Raw genomic sequence first — 23,956 nt, forward strand, 5'->3', positions numbered from 1 at the left:
GGTTAAGGAAAAAAGAAACCAAATAAAAAACACCTTGCCCCATTATCTGACCTCTGGAAGAACCTAACTGCATTCAAAAATTCTCTCATCTAAAGGTGAATCTTGCCAGCCAGATGAAAATAATTAGCAGTGGGGAATTTTTAATCTATTGCTATAATATGTTCATGATTCTTGATTTTGAGTTCCTTTTCCATGCTTTATTTTAAAAACATAATTTCAAATATATTAGTTTCCAAAACGGGAAACTAAAATGGAAAGTCTCTGTATCAGAGAGGGACAAAACCCAGACCTTTTTGGCTATTGTAGTTCCCTGAAATTTTGTATTAGTGTAGATGATCACAGAACTGCATTTCTGACTTTTGTAACTGTTTTTTATTGTCATTCTTGAAGACCAAAGAAAACAAGTCCTAAGTCTTACAAGGTAAGGGTGTTTCCAGATAACATACACAAAGCTAAACTATATCCATCTTGAATTTATATCTTTAAGTGTCATTTAATATGTTGTTTGTGCCAATATTAAACAGATAGTCATTTCTTTGTCACTACATTCTGTGTGACACTGAGGTCCTTCTGCCTCTTAAGCTTAACTATGCAAGAATTTTACAGAACAGAAAATAATCTCTAGGCCAACACTATTCACTCTTCCCTTCTCTCATTAAGGTGGACTTGTGCATCATGAGTGTGAAATTTTGAAAAGTGCATGGACTATTAAATTCAATCTTCAGCTCTAAAATAATATCACTCCATGTGACGTGATAGCACCTGAAAGTTCAATACAGGAGCATATTTGTATTTTTAGATTCTATTCAAGAAAAACAGAAATATAGTTTCAGCTTCCAAAATCATACAGTCTAATTTCCAGATCACAGAACATTCTGATTTGGAAGGGCTCATCAAGTCAAATTCTTACAAATTCTTAAGTGAGTGGCTCACATGGGGATTGAACCAACTACCTTGGTGTTATTGCCACCAGGCACTAACCAACTGACCTAATCTCATTCATAAAAAAACCACCATTCTATGAGATTTGAGTTTGTCTCAGCTGCAATGCAGTTACAATTACCAAATGTGGGCACATGCAGTAGAACCAGACTTACTTTAACAGTTTTGACAGTACAGGGTTTTTTACTTACAGCTTTGGGCACTATTCCCACTTCTATTGTTAATTTGATATATGCTGTTAAAGGAATGTCTACATTTGCCTGTATTTCAATTTTCTAATCTGCAAAATTTGATTTGAATTGTTCATAAGAAATGCAATATCAGAAAGGGAATTTTAGCAATTGTCCATATGAAGAAATTCAGTATCAGTATAGGAGTTCTTTTAGCAATGTAAATCCTATATAAAGAAGAAATTCTTCACAGAAAACATCATGCCGTTGCCCTAGGCTAGCTGCACATTGTGTTCTTTTGCTGAATGTTCAAGTGAATAATTTTTGACCATGCTCCTCTGACTATACCATCAACTCATGTTTGTTAAACATTACAGGACAATTTGCCACCTGTTAGTGCTGTTCTTACGGGATGTGGAAAGTTTAAGGCAGATGACATGCACTCAAAAAATACACTGGCAAATCCAACATGGTACAGAAATTAATTTTAGGAAGAGAATGAGTGATTTCAGGTCACATGAGTGGGATTATTTTTTAATTTAAATATAATTGTTAAAACAATATGTATGGAAATAAAACTCTCCCAACTTATGCCCAACAAATTATTATAGTCAAGATGATTGTCAGATTACAACATACAACACAGTATCTGATGAAAACAAGAGCAAGAGTTCCTACTTTCTTTGTGATTTTTATCCTTTCCAGAATTCATTTATGAACTATGCAAATATACTGCCAAAAAATAAACACTTTTTCTCTAATACAAAATAATATGGGGATCAAAATAGAAAACTTTAACCACTTCTACCAAAATTATAGTAGACATAAATCAAAACCAGTTGTTTTAGTCAGTGACACTAAAAAAAAAAGCATTAGGTATTAAAATACTAATTTCTGCAAGATACTTCACTTACAAATTGGCCTAAGGTCCTTTAAGGAGAGCATAAAGTACAGCTTCAGATTCAATCAGGACGCTCCTTATTTTCTATTTTAAATGTCTAAAACAGCTATGTTAAATAGTTGTCTTTACTGAGTCCTTACTGATTTTCCTTAGGTCCCATTATCAGTTATGGTCAGGCTAGGGTATTCTGGATTGATTGAATCCTAGCTGCAGGACCAATTTATACACCCATTAGAACCATTTGTCAAAGATCCATGAGAGAGCGAAAAACAATACAGTTTATAAGTTAGATTTTAAGTAAATAGAAATATAAAATAATCACATTCCTTGTTTCCTGCTATTCAGATATGCAAATGTCGCTGAGACGTATTTTGAAAACTCAAAACCACTAGCAGTATCAAATTTAACTTTTCCTTTTGTGAAATTCCATGCCAGTGAAATATTAATCTGAACTCAAACCTTTTCTTGAATTAGCCTCTGCAGATGAATCCCACATGACAACATTGCTGAAAACATAGTGAGCATATACTGCTGAATTTTGCATATTCCATTTGCCAAGGAATTTAGTACAGCTGTTAATCCCACTTTTTCAATGACACTCTGGAAAGCATTAGGTGAGGAACGAGTAATTCTGCATAAAGCCTACAAAAACAAACAAAAAAATTTAAACTATTATCTCAAGAAAAGGAATGGAAAATAAAAGCATATGGTGAATTTTCCAATAGTTTAGGAATAAAAGAATTCACACAGATTAATTCCTAAGACAAGTATTAGGTAAAAGACCACTATTTTTACAATAGTGGAATTCTTCTAAATACTTTCCTATACACTGTGCAGCTGAAATTCAAATATTTCATACACCAACATCCATATCAAAAAGTCACATTACTCTTTTCCTCTAGAGAACAATAAGGATGGAGCATCACAGCCCATGCTTGAGTCTTTTGTCAAGCATGGAATATAAACAGCATCAGATAACACTGTACTAGAAAGTAGTACAGGGAGAGAAAATACAGACATGGCACATGCCACAGGAATTATGGGCACCCATAAAGATGGGCATCTTCTCTCTCCCTGCTTATGGACAATAATGTGGTATGTAGTATTTCAGTGTCTAAAGTCTATCCTTAGCTCTAGATACTACTTCAGATCTATGTACTTATTAAGAAAAAGGGGTTAGTATAACAAATTTTCAAACTATTCTCCAAATGGTTGATCTTCAAATATCATTGATTAAAACAATTTTAATAGAAAATGTAAATACTGTCCATGCTCCAGTGAAGTGAGCACAAACCTGTTCAGTGTCTAGTAACTTAGCTATCCACGCAAATATTACCAAACAACCTTCAGGGCAGCTTTATCTCCAATTTGATACCTATGAAGATGCAACCTTCAAGATACTATAACTGCATTTGTTCTCTCTAGATAAAGAAAATAAGACTTTTTAAACATTAAAGATCTCTTTTTCTTTGGCTTGAATATACTGTTAGCATAGAAGAATAGCTTACGTCAAATACTGGATTCACATGAAAATCTGAATTGGTTTTCAGGAAAAAACTCTGAAGGTGAATCGCTTTTGTGAAATGTAGACAATATTTATGATTTCTTTGTTCTTTACAGACCAGCTATATTTAGAAATTACTGTTTACTTGGTGTGCACTCAATAGTAAGGTCTTGTTTAAGAGAAACTATAGTCAATTACACAGAATACTACCACCAAAGAAAAGCTTTCCACGTAAGAACACCAGAAACTGTCCAGCTCACCAGTGCCCTAAGAAACAATATTCAAAACAAACTAGAAAAAAACCAAAAAAGAAGAAAAAAGGCATGAATGACAGTAAATCACGAACTTGACAGACATTTTATTGATGCTATTCATCTACTCTGCTCCATTTCTTCCTTGTCCTTTCTGGTCCAGGAACCATATCGATTGCAGCCTTTTACTTTTCTTCTTTTATTATTTTTTTACTCTCTTCTAAAACACAGACATTCAATCTCAGTTCCTCAGTACAGCATGCTCTATTTCCCCCAGGATACAATCCAGCTCTTCACCTCTATTCAGAGTTTTCAAAATGAGTGGGCAGGAGGTATGTGTATTCACTAAAAACATCTTTGAGGGTCATACTACCAGTGAACTGCTGGGACCTAGGGACAGGCAGTGCCAAAGCAACATGGAGCTCACTTAGTGTGCTAACATGGGGTGTGCAGGTTTTCCACTGCCTTGGATTTCTGCTACAGACCTTGCCAAACAAGGGTGACCAAAGTCACAGGCCACCAGATTACTTCCTCACAGGAAAACCTCACAGGAAAGACATCATAGGCTGTTTTCTAGGATAATACTGCAGTTTTGGCTGTAGCAGAAAAGCTCCAGCCCACCAATAGCCAAGAGGAGAAGCTTTAAATTCCCATTAGTTTGTACGTCACAGAAAGCTCTGTTGTATGAATGAACCTAACACTTCAGCAGAAAAGCAGAAGATGGAATTTAAATGTGGGATAGAGCACAAAGAACTCTAAATCACTTCAGTAGATCCAGTATTGGGAGAGAACAGATGGAGAAAGGTCAAAAGGTGGTGGAGCAGGAATTGTAAACGGATGATGAAAGGTGTAAGAATAGAGCTCACACCATCATCTCCAGGCAATCTTGGAACATGACATGTTTTTAATGAGAGTCAGGCTTCAGCAGAACATCTCCTGGAATTGGCTTCTCTGTGCAGCCTTAACCAGCACCTTTTCTCTCAGCAGCTCCAACCTTGCCTCAAGATTCTTACTCATCACTTTTAACTTGAGATACTCCAGGATTCAATGATCATCTTTGCCCTATCCTTCTAGTCTTACAGGCAACACATGACTGGGTAAAATTCACCCATTCAGGGTATCTTCCATGACTCTCTCAAGTTTGAGAATGAATGCACTAAAGTATCTGCAATACACAAGTCTCTGAAAGAAACTACTCAAAACAAATTACTTAAGAAAATAACAAAAGAAACCGAATTCCCAAAAAGACTGTGTTGAGCTTTCCCAAATTAGTTTCCATTTAAGTAGCTTATGTTTAGTTACTACTCTTCCAGCAGAAAAAGTTATCTCTTAGAACCAAAATTTTAAGTTATTTTAAAAAAAAATAAAAAACTTTCAGTATACTGGAAAGAAAATCTTCCTGCTGCTGAGCTTGTCAGAGTATCACTTTGACATCTTACAGATTTCTTTTTTCTGAGTCTAGCAAAATGATAAAAAGACACAGCTTACCTACAGGCAAAATCTGTGATATTTACCTGAGGTATGTTTGACTCCAAAGTGAGAAAAAAATAGTGAGACACAGTCCCTGTTTGCCACCTCTGACAGGCAGGACAAAGTAAAGTGTCATTTCTTAATTCCAGAGACTAAAGACAGAGAATTTTCTTGATATATTTTTATTACTGACTGAAATAATCATACGTAAAATTCCATAGTCCCTTACTGCTGATACACTTTGCAGACAGACTGCTAACTCTAAGTAAAGATATGACAGATGTACTTCTTAACAGAAATGTATTTTAACATTCTAATACAGATGTCAGTTAAGCATAAATTCTTCAGGATACATTCAAACAAGGCAGGAATAATTGCATAATAAAATGAAATAGGACACAGATGATGTCAATCTATGTGGTCATGCAGGATAAAACTGTCTACATATCTGTAGCAATAATTTAATGAATGTAGAAATTATACAGTATGCTATAGCTGGAGAATACATTAGTATTTTCTTTTTTAAATTAGCAAACCACTAAAATCTCCATAAACTTTAGCTGGGAAAAGATCTTCCTGCACTAGATTTCAATATTAATTGACTGTTATCAGATGAAGTTAAGATTATAGATCTAAATGCCACAGCAGTATTAATACATAACCATGATTTATATCAGACATTGAGTAATAAGTTTATCTACCTTTTACTTTAGTGTTTCACTACAAAGCAGCAAAAGGATTAAAGTACCACCTTAGTGCATCCTACTTTAGAAGCTTCCTTGTTGAATTCACTTCATGTAAAAGTATTAAACCTCAGTCTTCTGATAAAGGAAACAATCCCCAAAACAGTGGAGAGGAAAATCCAGGAACCCATTCAGACCCAAGAGTGCTTATATAAAATGATCTGTCTGAAAAAAGGAGATGGATTCAGCTACATGAATAGCAATAATTTCCATGAAGACCTAGAAAAGACCTAGTTCTAGAAACTAGAAGAAAGCAGTTTCACCAAGGATATAGAACAGTGAACACATCTTACTCTTGCAACTCTCCTCACAACTGCTTTCATCCAAACTCTCCAATATGTGAATTTGGAACAAGCCCTACTTCCAGGATGACTGAAACATCAGTAAGCACACAAGGGAAAAAGTATTATCCTCAGTAAGCCTATTGCCTTCACAGGAAACAAACATTAGTTGGGAACAGTTGTGGTTTTGTTTCTGTTGTCCATATGTACATTTATATCACAGATATGCACAAAATGCTGAAGAAATTTTTGCCTTAGAAGATCTCAGCGCGCACACTCAACTTGGCTGTCTTTTTAAACTGCTGGCCTCAACACCCAAGAACACATTGCTAGGCAACTTCAAGAAAGAAATGGTAACAGAGTGATAAAAAAAAAATCTTTCTTACCTAGATTGTCAATTGCTATTGAAAGGAAGTCTCACAAATCAGTTGAGTTTCTCTAGGAAATTCTGGTAATTGCAGTTATCATGACCTTCTAAAACACACTGGCTCATCCTAACAGATGTCATCTGTAAGAAGGCTTCTGGAGTGGTTTCTGAAGACTATTAAGTTTTGTAACACAAAGATTTCAAACACAAGAAAAATAATCAGGAAGTAAGAGATTGGCAAAATCAATGTCATTCCAAGTCCCAGTGTCAACCCTTGAGTGCCAGATGATTCAGCTTTGAAGTGGAGTAAAAATATCGCAGTAAGACTCACTGCACTTAAGAGGCCTAGCTGAACAGGAAGCCCATAAAGATCAGGCTGCTGTATCACACCTACAGCAACAAGAGGCGAAGGAACTGAGGAACTCATATTCTGTGATACTTTCGATCTCCTCACTTGGAAGAGATCATACAAACACCAGCAATTTCAGGTTTTAGCTTCTTACTCATTTTTTGCTACTTTCCAGTTTTTCCAGCAGGAAAACTTTCTTCTCATCAGTAGTGCTTTAAAGAGGCTAGATACCCATAGCATAAACACTGTGACAAAGCAAAGGCTTTTTAGTGGTTCACCTGAACCTTACAGCCTTGGGGGGATCCAGTGACCTGGGCTCTCAAATGAAGGAGAGGATACAGGGAGACAAACAACCCATTCTTCTCATAGTCTCTTGACACTCATCCACAGGCAAAGGGAGCAAACCATATGGCATTAATGACAGTAACCTCTAAGCCCACTTTTACAGAAAGTCATATTGAATCTCCGGTGATGACAAGTTTATTCTGGACAATCAGATGTATAACTTATTATAACTTATAATAATAACTTATAATAACTTATAAATTATTCAGCATAAAAAAGCTCAAGCCACCTCAAGTATACTAAATTGTCCAAGAAGAAATTGAGTTTTCAGGAGGGAAAGAGAAAATGAAAAAGCCCACTGATAGTTCCTCTGATGATCTTTTTTAGCTCGCTGAACGCAATAGAGACTGACAGTTTCTCCAGGATATGCTGCTTACTGTGGTACACAAGACAGGCATAACTGACCAACTGGCCTCTACAAATGGAGCAGGCCTTGGAAGTCTGCTGTAGGAATCAAGGGAATGGTAAATGACAAAGCAAAGTTCTCCAAGCAGATAGCAGAGAAACAAGAGGGAACTTTCAGCATGATTTGAAAGAGAAAAAAAAAAAATACTATGACCTAGTAGCAAACAAATAACAACTGTCCAGTCTAATGATTGACAAGAATAGAAAGCCCATGATACAAAACAACCCTTATAGCAAAAGTAGTGATAGGATAAGGGATCAAGCAGGCTACTTTAAAAACTCAGTAAGGAAATCATAACTCTTATCTCCAGTCTTTTCCCATACATGCAGTTATGATCTAAACATAGAACTCACAGATCAAATGGGTGAAGTCTCAAAAAGACCCTTTCTAAAAAACAGCCTAATGGCCAGACTCACACATATACTTTACATATTTAGAGACAGACTATTCTCTACCCATGGAAGTTCTAAGACTGTTTTTGCCAAGAATTTCAGATGCTACAGTGCAAAGGTTTTTATAATAATTATTTTACTAAATAGATTTCCTGTTCTAAAATGTCAAGACATTTTCCCAATATTTGAGCAGTTTATATTGCAGGCAAGACTCTGCCACAAATACACACTAAGGTAAAAAAATCAATAAAGAGATATATTTTTAAAAATTATAAATTTATTATACAATTTACCTTTTCAGCCACACTTCAAATATGTTTTTATTTCTCTCTCTTTTATTACCATTTTTCTAGATGTGTCTATGTGCATACTGCTGCAGCAGTGACTCTACCTTTTTCCATTTTGAAAGCAAGATCTCCATCCAGCCTGGCCATGAACACTGCTAGGGAATGGGGCAGCCACAACTTTTCCAGGGAACCTGTGCCAGTGCCTCACCACCCTCACAATAAAGAATGTTTTCCCAATATCTAATCTAAACCTATTTTCTTGTCATTTTAATCCACTCCCCCATGTCCTGTCACTACATGCTCTTGTAAAAAGTCCAAGAGACATGGTTAAACTCACAGTCCTGCTAAGTATTTTCTACCTCATAAATCCTTTTGTTCCAAACCTTCTGCTTGCATGTTATCACTCTATTTGTCTTATCATTCTATATTGCCTTAAAAATTCCAGGCAAAGACAAGGCCCTGACAATTTTATAAAAATAATTGATTAATTCAACTTAGTCTTCTAAATAAGTCTTTGATAAAGAAAATAAGCAATTTTAATTTGAAACATCATATAAAAAGAGAAATTTCAATTTTGCAAGAATATAATAGATTTTTTTAAAGGTTAAACTTTTTAAACATAACTCATTATTACCAACATAAGGAAATATATGTTCTAGAAAATGATGAATCACAAGAACTATTCATAAGCATTGGACTGTAATAAATTCAATTTTCAATTTCAGATATTTTTCGAATATATTTTATTGTAGTCTGAAATATAAAAAACACAAACAAACAGCAAACATGTTTAAATACATTTCAGTGCAAATTCAGAAGGTTTTTCAGACTAAATGCCAAACATTACACTACCACAAAAGGAAATTCCTTACCGAAACAGGAGTTATCTTCAAAGAATCTCCTGTAGAATGTGTGAAAAGGTACCACAAGACAGGTCCAATTTCCCCTGTAATAAATCCTTGTGCATGGCATGAGCGAGTAGTACAAACATTTTCAATTATCTTTGCAGCTAAATGGTTCACTACACGCTCTTCCTATAGGAAGGAGAGGAAGGAAAACACATTTGCAAATGTTTCCAATTTCTTTAAAAATTACAGCCTATGTCCACATTTTATTCAACGTATATTATCTTAGTGTTGTTTCTTAATTCTTTTTGATACTTGTAAAAGTAAGTTTTCAAGAAACCTCACCTGATGACAAAATTATGTTCACAGACCCTACTTCCCCCCACTTTGCCTTCTAATGCAAAGACAACTTAATACAAGTAAAATTTAATACAAAACCTTTAATCTCCAAATAATCATTCCAAATTAAATGCAGTCATTACAAATGAAACAATGGTTATGTTAGAAGTGTTCCATGATCAGTGCTTTATAAATGAATGAATTTGTGTCAACACTCATCACTAGAACATGCAAAAATAATGAGATATTCAGTGACTTTAGGGAAAAAAATTTACATTAAACCCTCTTTATTCAGAAGAGTCAAAAAATCCTAGGATAGAGACAGACTTCTTGCAAATTAAGTTGATCCATAACTCCCTTATTTTCTCCTGAAGCAGACAATCCTGACCAATGCTTAAGATAAATTATTAGGTCCCATTTACTACAAGAAGCCCTAAATTTCTATATGAGATTCTGAATCTTCATATTTTTAGTACTAATGAAATAATTTTCATTTAAAATTGGAGTCTTTAACAGAACTAGAAGACACATTGCTGGTATTATTTTGGCTGTGCATTGCCTCACCTCATCTCAGTACTGAACTACAAAAAAAGTTAAGTCTTTCAACAATGTCTTAAAAAGCATCTTGAATTCAGCAGGAGAATGAATTTGAATATAATTTTTATAATTCAATTTGTCCTTATAGTCTGGCTTCACAAATAATTCATCATAATATCTAATTGATTTCTTTCTTAATCTGATCTCTATTTTACCCTACTAAGCTTTGGATTTCTAACAGTTATCTTTACAATCAGATCCAACAACAACTGTGAGCAATGATAATGAAGCATTTCAGAAAGTAGAATAAAAACCTTGCAGAAGGGGAGAGCTTATACTTCATTAAAAATATATTCCATATCCACTTTTCCTTCTACTGATTTAGTAGACCTAAAATATAGATTTCAGATATAGAAATATTTGGAAACTCTAGTATAATGCTGTCAAAAAAAGAGAGAAAGGCTCTGTTCATCCTTTTCATCATAATCCTTCCTGTTTTCCAAAGAACTGCAACTCTACTCAAAATATTTAACAGAAATACCAAAGTCAATTTCCATCTTAAGTGGTTACGCTCTTATATAAAAACTCCACTGAATTCTGTGGTCTTCCTTCTTATTTGCAGCTATAAAACCAAAGAGAACTTAGGCTTCTCTCTTTTTACATTTTTGATTACTGAAAAATATTGCATTATTTTGACCTATCAAAGACCTAAATACACAGATACTCATACATGTTTAATAAAATTGAAATTTTCAAAACATTTTATAAATAATGCTCAGTTTTAATATTTTTGTGTGAATTATACTTCTGGTTTTCAGGTTTTTTTAGGGGGGTACAGTTTGGGTAAAAATACATGCATTTATCAAATTGACTGATGCATTTAACATTCAAATTTGTAACTGAAACAACTGTCAAGTTAAGTCTCTCTTACATATGAAGTGATTATTAAGACTGCCAATTGGAACTCCACTCCTAATTTAAGCAGGCATAAACACTTAATAAATGAATGGTAATCCCATTAATCATAATCAAAGCACTATATAGAGGATAATAGCTATTATTAATGTTAACAAATTTCCAGATGCAATTACAGCTTTCCCTTGCAAAGTTTGGTACTGAAGATGTGCTTTATTTATTTTCAGCTATTGATGGGATGAGTTATGCCCTGTTCCAGGTTGTCCAGCTACTTTGACTAGAAACTGGTCATGCATCATCACTGTGCTCTAAAAGCTCAATGATGCTGCCAAAGTAGTTCTATTTGCTGTCACCTGAGACCTTCCATTTCAGCTCCTCTGGTACCTGTTCCTGAGAACTATCTAAGCAACAAGACTTCAACCATCTTCTACTTAATTAGCTGTCTAATTCTAAGGGAAGCCTGATCAAAAGTAATATTTGGCCTCTTAAGTAAAGGAGTCATCCCATGATGCTACCAGGACGTAAGCTATTTTAGTGACCAGAAATAGATCTTCAAGATATGAGTTCCATGTATAAGTAACTCTCTGTCCACATCATGAACTGCATGAAACCTGAAACTATGAATAGAACTGTATAAAAAAAGAAGCACATACTTTATTTTTAATGGATTTACATTTCAACTAGTTTTATAAAGCACACTTAAAGCTCCTAATTTTCAGTCATGTTGAACACTTGCAGATATTTCTGTTTCCAGTGAAGTCAGGGATACATAATGAAAAAGAGCCCTGAGTGAAAATTAAAATACTGGAAAGATAAAATATGCAAATAACTGAAAGGAAACTCCTTTTAATCAAATATTTCCATTTTAATTGGGGGGGGGGGGTGTTGCAAATCAACATCATAAAATATCTACTTCCATTTTTTTGAAATAACTGAATCTACAGGATATTTTTACTGCCTGTTATAAATTTTAAAGTGTAGCAAAAATTTTGGAATCACTGAAGTTACAGTCACTATGCTAACTGACATACTATCAAAAAATAGCATAACTTCATTTTGATAAAACTTAGGATAAAATATTTTACGATCCTTTTGAAGTATGTTTATTGATGAAACTAAGTTGCATTGAAGGCAGAGAGGACCAGCAGAGAGACCTTGACAAATTAAGAGGTCTTGGGCAATCACCAACCATATGAAGTTTAAGAATGGCAAGTGCCAGATTCTGCACCTGGGATGGGACAACCCTGGATGTACGAACAGACTGGGGAACAAGAGGCTGAAGAGCAGTGCTGGGGAAAGGGATCAGGGAGTCCCCACCCATGGCAAGCTGAACATGAGTCACTAGTGCCCTGGCAGCCAGGAGGACCAAGTGCCTGGGGGGCATCAGAGACAGCATCACCAGCCAGGCAAGGGAGGGGATTGTCCTGCTCTGCTCTGAGCTGGGGCAGCCTCACCTCAGGTGCTGGGGTCCATTTGTGGTATATTATACTACATATAGTACATACACACTTGAGTAACAGCATAACACTCATAAATAAACGTTAAAAGCTGAAGGATTTAGGAAGTAACACTGGATTCCACATAATTCTTCTAAATCAACTTCTAAATACAGTTCTTCCTTTAATCTAAGAAGACAGAATAAAATACCTACAAATATAACCTAATGAAGTAAAGCTGCATCCTCCAAAGCATTCATGATTCCAAGAATTAAATCTTAGTTTGGCAACAACTTGCAACATAAAGCCTTCAGAGTGAACAGTAAATAATGTAGAAACAAAACTTTTAAATACCTTAATGATTTTTTTAAAATTCTGGCAGTAAATTGGAGAATTGATATCTAAAGAAGAAATTAAAGTGATAATGTATATGATGCAGAGAATTACTCTTATCCTACAGGCAGTTCTGCCAGTAAAAAAAACTGACATCTAAAAAAGAAATAAAAATGAGAATATATATAATTCAAACTGACCCTGTGATACTATAGGCTGTACTACACTTTCTGAGAAAACAGTAGTGATTTTATTCTCCTCTCCTCAAAATTCTCCTCTCTCCTTCAAATTCACTATCAAGGAACAGTTCTGGTTAAAAATATACATTATAAAACATACAGCCTTATATTCTATATTGGCAATTATTTTTTAAATATTTCTTTTATTATTAAAATTTCTCATTTGTTCAAAACCAAAGCCCTCAGACTTATATCTTACTCCCTCATAAAGGAAGAAGTCCATATGGAAGAGGGAAATGTACACTATATAGCTTTCTGGCAAGATCTCATTCATTAAAAGTCTTGCTTACACAGTATCTTGCACATTCAAGAGACAGAAAAGTATCCTCCATAAACTTATTCAATATTTCTGATTCAAATATATTCTCCATGTGCCACTTTATAAAATGAAAGGGTTATTTTTATATATATAATTATGCACCTTTTAAAAGCCAGATACAGTTAATATGTATATATAAATTTAACCATGCAAGTGTATTGCCTGTACATATTTTTGAGATTCTATGAAGTTATTACTAAAATTGCATGTAATTGTGTATTTTATATTTATGTGCCATTTATGAGCAGAAATGGACAGATACCAAGTTTCTGAATGATTTTTCAATGGTTCCATTCTCAGGAAGACTAAAAAGGAGGCTTTTGCACTTGCAAAAGTTCTGACTTCACTGTCTAGTTTCATTGAGAGACCTCATTCGAGCAACATAATCCACACCAAATCAGAGAAGAAAAATTATAAAACACATCAAAATATGGTTTGGATATAGGAAAGATTATCAGTTCTAAAACTAGAGAGGATCTGAAGGAAGGGGGTAGCAAATATATGGGACAAATCAGAGAAGCAAAAAGGTGAAAGGATTGACTGAATAGAAGTGGATGTAAAACAGAAACTAAAGTTAAGATTTCACTTAGTTAAAAGTAGGTTGAACCTTAAATATAATAAAGAGAAAAAAATATATGCAGAGTCAATTATAAGACTCAACTCAGATACAAGATTACCCATTCAGGGTCAAGTACATAATGGAAACTTTAGCAAAGCAGTTTTGAATTAATGAAGTAAAATGCATAAAAGGAAAATGGTTGTCACATTAGCATTAGGTGCTCAATAATAAATAAGAATATGCTTTCTGAAACAGAAAGTATTTTCCATGACTGGATAACATAAGAATTCTGACAGCTATACACTTTAGCAACAGCAATCAGGACCTTCCTATCTTAGAGATTGCACACAAACATTTAGAAGTTGAACCTAAACAAATACAGATGCCTGGAACAGGCATTTTGTTTCACTGTTGGAAACAGTTGTTGGAAAAGATTAGCAAATAGATATCAGAATGTTTACTACATGCATTCTGACAGACCACAATATTATACCTAGACTAAAGCCTAAAGATGTCAAATCAAGCCTATCATTTCCTTATTTATGAGTGCAACAATTCCCTTATTTTGACACATAACTGAACTCAACCGTTCTTTGCCTGAGTTGAAATCAGCTTCTATCTCAAGATAACAACACTGAAATGCAAGAAATCTGAACTTGTGCTCCCCTACAGATAAAAGGCTCTCCCAATCTTCTACTTCCATCACCCTAAAACTCCTTTCACTGACCCATACACTTTTTTGTCACTGTTAGATTTTCAGGCACAGAAGGTATGTGGAAATGACACTACCTGCATTTTCTGAACATTTTGTTCCTTTATAGGCAAATAAAAGGGACACACACATATTTCAAACTTCTTCCTGTTCTACTGTTCTGTTTCAAACGGCAATTCTGCTTTGATAATGACAAATCTTATAAAACTTCAGAAGTCCAAGAACACCTCAGAGTAGCTCATAATTAAACTCAAGAACAGTGAACTTAGCTTACAAAACTCAAAACTATATAGACCATAGTACCGAATGACATGAACTGGTTTTATTTTCTTGAATTTTTATTAAATACATCAAATAAAGCTTCTTAACTGGCAATAAGAACTAGAAGTGAGTATTTACAATGCATATACAATGTACTGTGGTAGCTCAGACCTTATTACAAAAAGTTAGTTTGCCATTTTCATAAATACTGAGACAATATGCCCATAATCATTTCAGAAAACATCCCAATGTAACATTTACTTAACTCACAAGTGAGATTAGAACAACTACAATTAATTCATTCTGTAATTATGTATATATATTTTTTAATTATTAATATAAGAATGCAAATCTTACCTACTTGTAATAAAGAAAAGCTGGTGACAAATATTTTCAGAGCTGCACAGCCACAGGACAAGAGGCAATGGCCAGAAGTGAAAACTCCAATCATAAACAAGTAAATATTTTTTCTATGAAGGTGGTGCAGGCATTGCTCAGGGAGATTGTGGGACCATAGTTACTAGAGACATTCAAGACTCAAATAGGCATGCCCCTGAACAACCTGATCTATTTAGACCTAGTGTGAACAGGAGGTTGTATTAGATGACTTCCAAAGGTCCATTCTATCCTGAAGTCTTGTGTAGTTTACAGCTTCAAACATCTTTTTAGAAAATATACATTACATTGCAAATGAGCATCCTCACAAACAGAAAGTGTAAAAGTACACATATGTATTTGGCTAGCCCAGACATAATTTTAAATTTATGCTTAATTAAATTTAATTTGAACTATTGCATGGCAAATGTACTTCTATTTTGTGTCATTTTTTCAAGAAAAAATATATCAAGATAAATTATTAAGAAAAATTTGACATGCATCAGGACTAAGAAGTGATTTTACTTTATAGGAATAAATTAATGTCTTATGGATGTCTTGATTTAGTTTCTGCACACTGTATGTTCAGAAACAGCAAGTCTTCCATAACTAAATTTATAATTAAATAGCATCTCACTACTGTGCCTTACAGTGACATCTTACTCTAATTATGAGTTGGAAATCATCTACAATACAAACTCAGTTCCGTGTTCTTGGTCACATGTAGGTTTGAAGATATTAAAATGCATCTAGGCTCTTCCTTTATTAATAACAATCTGTAGGCAATAAAGATCTCAAAAAGGAAAGAGAAAAGGTATTTCCTCTTGCTTTCCACCTTCTAGCAACCTCTGACATGTTTTCTGCCTTGAGCTTTGCCTTGGGCAAAAATAAAGTGGTCTCATACAAACAGTGAATGTAAACCTTCCATTCAATTCTATTTCATTTTACAAATGGAACTATATGCATATTTTTCTTCCCTTCTAGCACAGCTAAGCCATCACCAAAACCAGTGAAGAACACAGTATAGCACATGTATGAGAATAAACCTAAATACTACTTTTTTGCCTCAAAAAAATGCTGACAACCCAGTAGGATAACAATGCAGTTTTAAAAAACTGTGTATCATCCACTTCAAGAAAGAAACTTAAATCTTGCTCAAAGATTTACAATGATGTATGAAAATCAAATTGCAAGAGGACAGCACAAACTGTCAGAACATTTCTCAAAAGATGCCTACATCATTAATAAATTTCACATTTATTAACAGTAATTTATATTTACTATCCCATTTTCCCCAACACAAGCAGCAATACATAAATGTTGAATGTACAGAGAACAACACTGCATTAATCTCCTGCTTAGGTCATGGTTTTATGATTATTTAAATTCAAGAGCAATGCTTGGTTGACAAGGTACTGCAATGCTTCAGGCTACAATCCTCACACAATGCCTAAAGGGTTATTACTGTGGAGAAATTCTACTGAGGACCATGAAAGAGCCTTACCCCTTCCCGAAGACACCTCATTAGCACAGTGTAAGCAGCTGAGGGAACAGCCCAGCATTCCCTGGGGTGCTCCCCTTTTTCCTCCTGAAATGAAGCCAACGGCACAACTGATTAAATCAAAAAATCACAACAATCTCAGTCACATAAAAAATGGGTAGCATGTTCTTAATAAGGTTCATATTATACACATTTCAAATTAACATATGCAATTTAATATATTAAATTTCAGGACATTATTACTATTGAATGTTCTTTCATGTGCAGCACAGAGATTGATATTTTATTAGCTTATTTAAGTAGTCCCCAAAATCTGTAACAGTTTGTCCTAATATTTCCGCATTTCATCAATTCATTCTAATTCACACAGACACAAAAAAGTGTTTCTTCCTTCATTCCTCTCAACTATTTTGAGTACTTCAGAGAGAGATAACTGACTATTAATAATAGAAATTCTTCTCTTTAAATGTGATTTAATTATACCAAACAAACAAAATTAAATTTTTTTTGGTAGGTAAAAAGAAAAAAAGTAAACTTTCTTTCGAAAAAAATGCTCCAAGTCATACAAGGAGATACCGAGTGATTAAGAAAATTTACTGTCTGGTATAGTTTTCAGTACATATGAAAACTGCTTCAAGATCTTAATATATATCTCTTTGAAATCATCCTGTTAGAGAGGCTAATTTACTACTAGTTGAATAAGTGTTTAATTCTTCCATTAGAAGTGAACTTAGCTTCCCCCTGTCCCTGCAATAGCATATGGTAAAATTTTAAGTTTAAAATGGGACACTTGGATATCACTGAGATTTAACTGCAACAACTTCCATATCCAGGCTAGTAACACAGAGCTATTAGTAAGTGGAAAAAAATATAGCCTCATTCGGGAAAGAGAGTGAGAAATAATAGACATTAGATGGTGTGAAGATGACAGGCCATAAAGTCATGAGAAACTTGTTTTAGTAAGTAGACAATGGATGACAAACAGTAATTTCTTCAGAAACTACAGAATTCTTGAACTCTAGTAATTATATTCTGAAATTATTTTTAGCATTCTAATAAACTGTTTTTAATAAAAGGGACAGGATAGGTAAAGTGGGGGTTAATGATGCAGAAACAAGTGATACTTTCTAATTTTGCTGATTTCTGTGTGGCTTACAGTAATTCAACATATATGATATGATCATTTCAGGCATTTAATTACAGCATGGCACATTAGCATGGAAGACAATTACTGAATTGTCTAGTAAAATTAATTTTCCTTCTTTATTGAAAACAAAACCTTATTTTCCACATATATCCACAGAGAAAATGAGTCTGTTAAATATCCCATTTGTAAGCTTTATTTCTGCTAACTTTCTATTACAACGTATGGGACAATATAAACAGTAATAAAAAGAGTGGCTTGACATCAAACAAGACACACCAGATCCACTTCATTCCAACTCCTTTATCTTATCTGAGTAAGAACATGCTGACAAGTAATCACCATTTGCCTTCCAAGGCATTATGTGTAAGTTTAAGAAAACACAGTCCAAGTTTCAAGAAAGTAAAGGTAGGTTACTTTCAAACAGGCAAAAGTGCAATCTTTTCTACCTGGAAGAGGCAGGACAAGGCTAGTTAAAATGATAATCTGTGGTAGAATTGGCATGGGTCTATTTCTTATTGTATTCACCTAATTTAACCAGAAATTCTTTCAAGTTTTTTTGTAAACATACATATTAAATGTGATGTAAAATAAAAAGCCTTAAGAAATTATGCAATCCTAAACCATTACTGGTTCTTCCATTCTTCAAACCAATTAAAGACTTCCTGCAATTTTTAATCTCTATTTAGAAATTAAAAAAGGAAAAGGGGGTATGAAACTTAGTACCATTCTTAATTACCTAAACATAACGTACAGCACTTGATACTTAATAAACCAAAATATATCACAAAACACTCGGGAATCTTCCTACTTTTTGCTCACAGCCCATGTTGATTTTGATTAAACTTTAGGTTCTGCACCCTAATAACACAAACAACACAAAATGAATAAAAATATTACATAGAACTTGAAAGTTTTCCCCCAAGGCAATCCACTCAAGAGTATGAGAACATGCTCCCAGGAGTCTGCTCATGCTACTTGTGAATTGCTCTTGGCTTCTGTTTGGAATAAAAATGCAGAGATGGAGTGTAAGATCTTACTTACAAGATCTCATAAGCTAGTACACACACAATATCAGAGTTTAGGATTGCACAGGATCATTATGATTATCTGGACATATCTCAGTATTTTCTAAGCCATACAAGTGCAAAGTAATCTTGTATTTTACTGCATTAATCATCCTGCACCTAAACAGCTGAACTTGACTTTAAGTATTTAATAATTTATGAATTACGAAATGTTCATATGAAATAGAAATAATCTTTACAATTATTTAGTATTAAAATTGTGGCTGGACCTAGACACACTTCACAAAACCCCAGAGAGAATAAATGAATAAATAAAATCAGCCTTGCCCCAAAAACTTACAGTTTAAATAAAAATACTTAGTAGTTTGATAAAACAAACAAATAGGCCAAAGAAAGCACAAAATAGAAGGAAACAAGAAAAACAAGTGTATAGTCCTTAATGAATTACGTTATAATTTATTTTTCTTTATTAATAAAGTCATAAAGCTTTGCTGTTTAAAGATATAAGTTAGCAATAATTTTTCTGGTTTCATTTATTATATTACCCCTGTCTTGGTATATGATCTTGTCAAGGTCATTCAGCACTATTGTTCAGCATTTTAATGAGCAACGAAATGCCTAGAACACTACAGTATTCTGAGTTAAATACATATAGAACAGAAAAATGATAAGAGCTTTTCTTAAAAAAATTGAACAGTTAGTATTTCCAAGCAGACAAATCACAATGATATTTTTGAATTTTTTGATATTTTGGAAATTTTACCAAGACATGGTACCTTGAGCTCATATGTGTCCAAATATTTATTCCTACACTCTAACAATTTCTTAGCTGTAACATAATGCAACTCATTAATATTTGTGTGTGTGTGTGTGTGTGTGTGTCTGTGTATGTAACCAACCTTGAAACATAAAATGTTGCTACAATTATGCAAGTTGTAATGCTCCAAACATTGTGAAATTCACACACAGACTGAAAAATTTGTTAGTTCACGTTTTCAGAAGGAAAAAATCTGTGCACATCATTTTGGTGTTATACAACCAGTGTTAACAGAATTGTTTCAGCTATCGGAGTTTAACTGCAAAATAAAACAAAGCCATAGAAAATATTCCTGCCAAATATCATTTTTAAGTTGGAGTTTTAAGTTTATTTGATGACAGCAGGTACAAATCTTTTCTCCTGAGGAAACTGAGCAAGTATTAAAACATATAAACTGTGACTGTGGATGCATTTTTCCGGACATAATTTCTCATTCTAAGTTCTCTGAGCATGTATTTGACAAATACTTTGGCAATTGCCCAACAAAATTAGGACAATGCTTGTAATTCTACAAAAACCAAGGCAACCACTACATTTTGTGGAACATGCAAAGGAGCTAGAGAAAATAAAACCTGGAAATTCAGCACAAAGCCATAACTAAAGCCATGATAATTCAAAGTAAAGAATCAAGAGTAATGATTCATTTGCCACTTTTGCTCCATTACCAACTGTTCTGTATATCTAACATGTTAGCATTCAGAGCTATTAGATGATGCAGGTAATACAGAGGCTTCAGAGAAGCCAAGGTTAAGACTTTTTCTGTTTAAAGACACCTTTGTTTCTGTTAAGTAAGAGTATTTTTTTCTTAGAATAAAGGAAAAGAAATGGGATGGTTTAAAAGAGCTGTCAATTTCAATTTTAAAATGGACAGTATTTCTTTTCTACAAATAATCTGATTACTTTTAACATGAATTTACTATTTCTATATTGAACATTTAGAGCGGTTTTAATCAGGAATAAACACAAGTCCATTTGAAATTAGCCAGGATCATTTAATTTCCTTTTCCACAGTGCTGTGAATCCAACCATGCTACAATAAGGTTTAATGTGGACTAGATATATAGATACACTAATATATTAATTTATTGATATTATAGGCTGTCCTCATACATCCTGTTTAATCAACATCTCTAGCTTAGATGTTTGAACCTTAGATCTGCCACTTGGAGGCCAGCAGTGTTTATGGTAGTTGATTAAATCCTTTTATGAAGTTAAAATTCTACACTTGAAGAATACTGTTTAATTACTCTCAGATGAAGTAAATGATTGGACCAGCATGTTTCTTAAAAGTAGAAAAAGTATTAGAGAAGACAAAAGGACCAGAAACTGTTGACTATACCAATGACTAAGTAACTTGATTTTTTCGTCTACTTTTCCACAGGAATTTTTTTCACATTTGCCAAATTTGTAAGGATCACTTGCAGTCTTACCTTGCTGGCAATGAGGTAAAGCAGCTCCCCAAGTGCTGGTAAGAAACATTGCTTCAATTTGCTGTTTCTGAAGTTCTCTCTGATTAGTTCAGTTAAAAGTGTAATTGCCTAAATTTAAAAAATCAATCAATAGATCAACACGTGCATTTTGTCAAGGAAAACGTACTGCTAAAAATAAAAAGCTTTATCTCAAATGCCATCTTACTGATGCACTCTTCACTTATGCTGAAGAGCCATTTGCAAGGGATTTAGTAAGCATTGAAAGAAAGAAAAAAATAATTATTACAAAACATTATATATGCAATATGGAGAAAAATAAAATAAGGAATTAGCCAAGGTGACAAATTATCAGCTATCTCTTCTTTCATTTCCCTCAGTACAACAGAAATAGATTTGCCAAGAAAAGAAAAGCCTACTTGCTGTTCCTGTGTTTCTGTCAGAACATCTGAAAGTTTTCACCATCAGGTTACAAAAAGCACAAACAATAAGAAACCTCTAATGATGTCTTTTGTGTAGATGTTTTATCAAACAATAAGAACTATTTAAGATTAGTCTCCTGATCTCCAAGTTTACAGGTGACAAACGATGTAAGACCTGGACATATAATTTTATTTCTTTGTACTTTATGAACTTCTATTTGCAAAGCATTTATGCATACATGCACCTGTGTGTGTGTGTATGTATATGTGTATATATTTAAATACATATATATATGTATATGTATGTATAGATGTGTTATTTATAAAGAGAAGTTAGAAGGAAACTAGAAAATTTGATTAATTTTGTGCAGGTGACCCAGGAAGAAATCATTTTCCCATGCAAAAGTATTTGGCAGTAAAGCACTTTTTCTTACTTGGAGCACCAAGGAGTTTTTATATTCAACTTCCCTTGTTTTACTTCACCTTCTGACCTTATAGCAGCTTCATAACTCCAATCTTTGTACAGCAGAATCATATCAGAACTGGAAATGCAGTCTTCAAATCAAAGCAAAAAGATCTACTAAACAAACTTTGACCTTCTCCCCATCTTTTTAAAGTAGTGCTATGCTCATTAACTGTTTTCTTTAACTCCTTTCAGCGCATTTCTACAAATTTTATTCAGTATCTTTAATTAGCATGCCATTCCAGAGACAGCTTTACTTTCATATTTAAGAAACAAATGTATCAGAGGTTTTAAAGATTCTAATATGTCAGCTTGAGAAAGTAGTAGTCAAATTGATTCAAGTGCAATTCTGCATTGAATGATGAACACATAATGTCAGCATTTTCTCCTTTATTATATTTCTTTTCTACAACTATACAGAATTATTCTTGCTTTTGTGATGAAATATATTTTGAGAACTACATTGACTGTGGAATCAATACCATTAAAAGTACCTTGTCACTGTTTTTTTTTGTTGGATTACTGGATTACACATACCCAGTTATCATCCCTTAACTTTGCCTCTTTAGACTGAGGGTGAAACCACCATGATATAGTATTTAACTACACAAAACTGATGAACTGTGTAATATCACAGGCTGTTGACAAGAGCTCCAGCAGACTGGCTAGGGACATCAAATCACCATGACACCTAACTTACACTTGTTTGTTTGCTGGCAGGACTTGAAAAAAATACACATCAATTTGTATATCTGCCATAAAGGAGCAAGGCAGGCTGCTCAAAATTATCAGTTTTAATCATGAATCTCAACCAGCAGAAAACCCTGTATCAATACTAATACTAGTTTGCACCTACAATACTTGTTTTCTCAAAGCATGGTTAATATATCGGAAAATTTTGATGACACGTTATCTAAATACATTTGTATGTGCAGTCCTACAATTCTCTAAATCCTATTCTGCTAAATAAAACCATGAATTAACCTTTGTGTGCAGTAAATTGCATATTCACTATATTCACTTGTGCTGAGTTCTGTCTGGCTGCCTTAAATCAAAGTTTAACAAAACAGTCATTAACATTAAATGTACTAGGTAGATTATCTGTCTTCTCTGGTTTGGGGTTTGTTTGTCATTAAAATTAAGAATTTAAGATTTAATATGAATGAAATTTAAATCCAAGAACAATATTTCATATTGGTGAACAGAAAGTATTGTTTCTCACTCTCCTTCAAGATTCTAGGACAAGTTATTAATTTTATTATGAAGAGATTCTAGTTATTATTTTTATTACAAAGTGATAAGAGAAGGAAGTAATCATAATCCAATTCCTACTCTCCTCAAATATGAATGAAAAAAAAGGTAAAATTGAGTTAACAAAAATTAAATTAAGAACTAATTTCCTTTCTTGTGCACTAAAAAAAAACTTGCCAAAAATCTGATCAACACCGCAATAAATTCAAGTTTTCATTTGAAAAAAAACTTTCATTAAACAAGAGGGAAGATGTGTCTGAAGAAATCTGAGCCATTAGTGACTGACTTGTGCTAAAATCATGACATCTTCGTTAAAGAGAAACAAGTTGAATGAAATCTTTATTTCTTATCTTCATATATTATAATAAATTTCTCCATTAAGGGTTAATTTTAGTAACTGTAAGAAGATCCATAACAAGAATTAAGTACTATGGCAGAAGGCACTAAATACGAAATAATTACCACACATTACAGATGACACTCATAATCTCTTGTATATAAGACTTTATTTACCACACTCAGATAATGGTCGCATTTTCTCTAGAGAGCACACAGAGTAGAGAACTGCCCTGTGATTTCCGTCCCTTCACTGAAAACAACTAAATAATCAAATATTATACAAATG

General features: G+C 33.7%; 1 protein-coding gene across 5 annotated transcripts in view; it reads right to left on the reverse strand.

Moving 5' to 3' along the window:
* The window catches only part of ULK4 (unc-51 like kinase 4), a 214,672-nt gene that overhangs the window by 158,716 nt on the left and 32,000 nt on the right, over positions 1–23,956 (reverse strand). For 4 of the 5 annotated variants that reach the window (XR_015772489.1, XM_088055074.1, XM_088055082.1 and 1 more), the window contains exons 18-21: positions 21,199–21,306; positions 16,783–16,866; positions 9,281–9,442; positions 2,473–2,655 (exon numbers count right to left, since the gene is read on the reverse strand). Coding sequence is in view for 4 of the 5 variants with exons in the window: in XM_088055074.1 (XP_087911200.1) it covers positions 2,473–2,655; positions 9,281–9,442; positions 16,783–16,866; positions 21,199–21,306 (537 nt within the window). In the remaining variant the exon portion in view is untranslated. The remainder of the gene's footprint in view (positions 1–2,472; positions 2,656–9,280; positions 9,443–16,782; positions 16,867–21,198; positions 21,307–23,956) is intronic. The other variant, XM_088055085.1, reaches the window with a different exon arrangement.

Source organism: Pseudopodoces humilis, chromosome 1 (genome assembly GCF_049639895.1).
Source record: "Pseudopodoces humilis isolate 2021_Gansu_Grassland_sample_001 chromosome 1, ASM4963989v1, whole genome shotgun sequence".
Lineage (NCBI taxonomy): Eukaryota > Metazoa > Chordata > Aves > Passeriformes > Paridae > Pseudopodoces > Pseudopodoces humilis.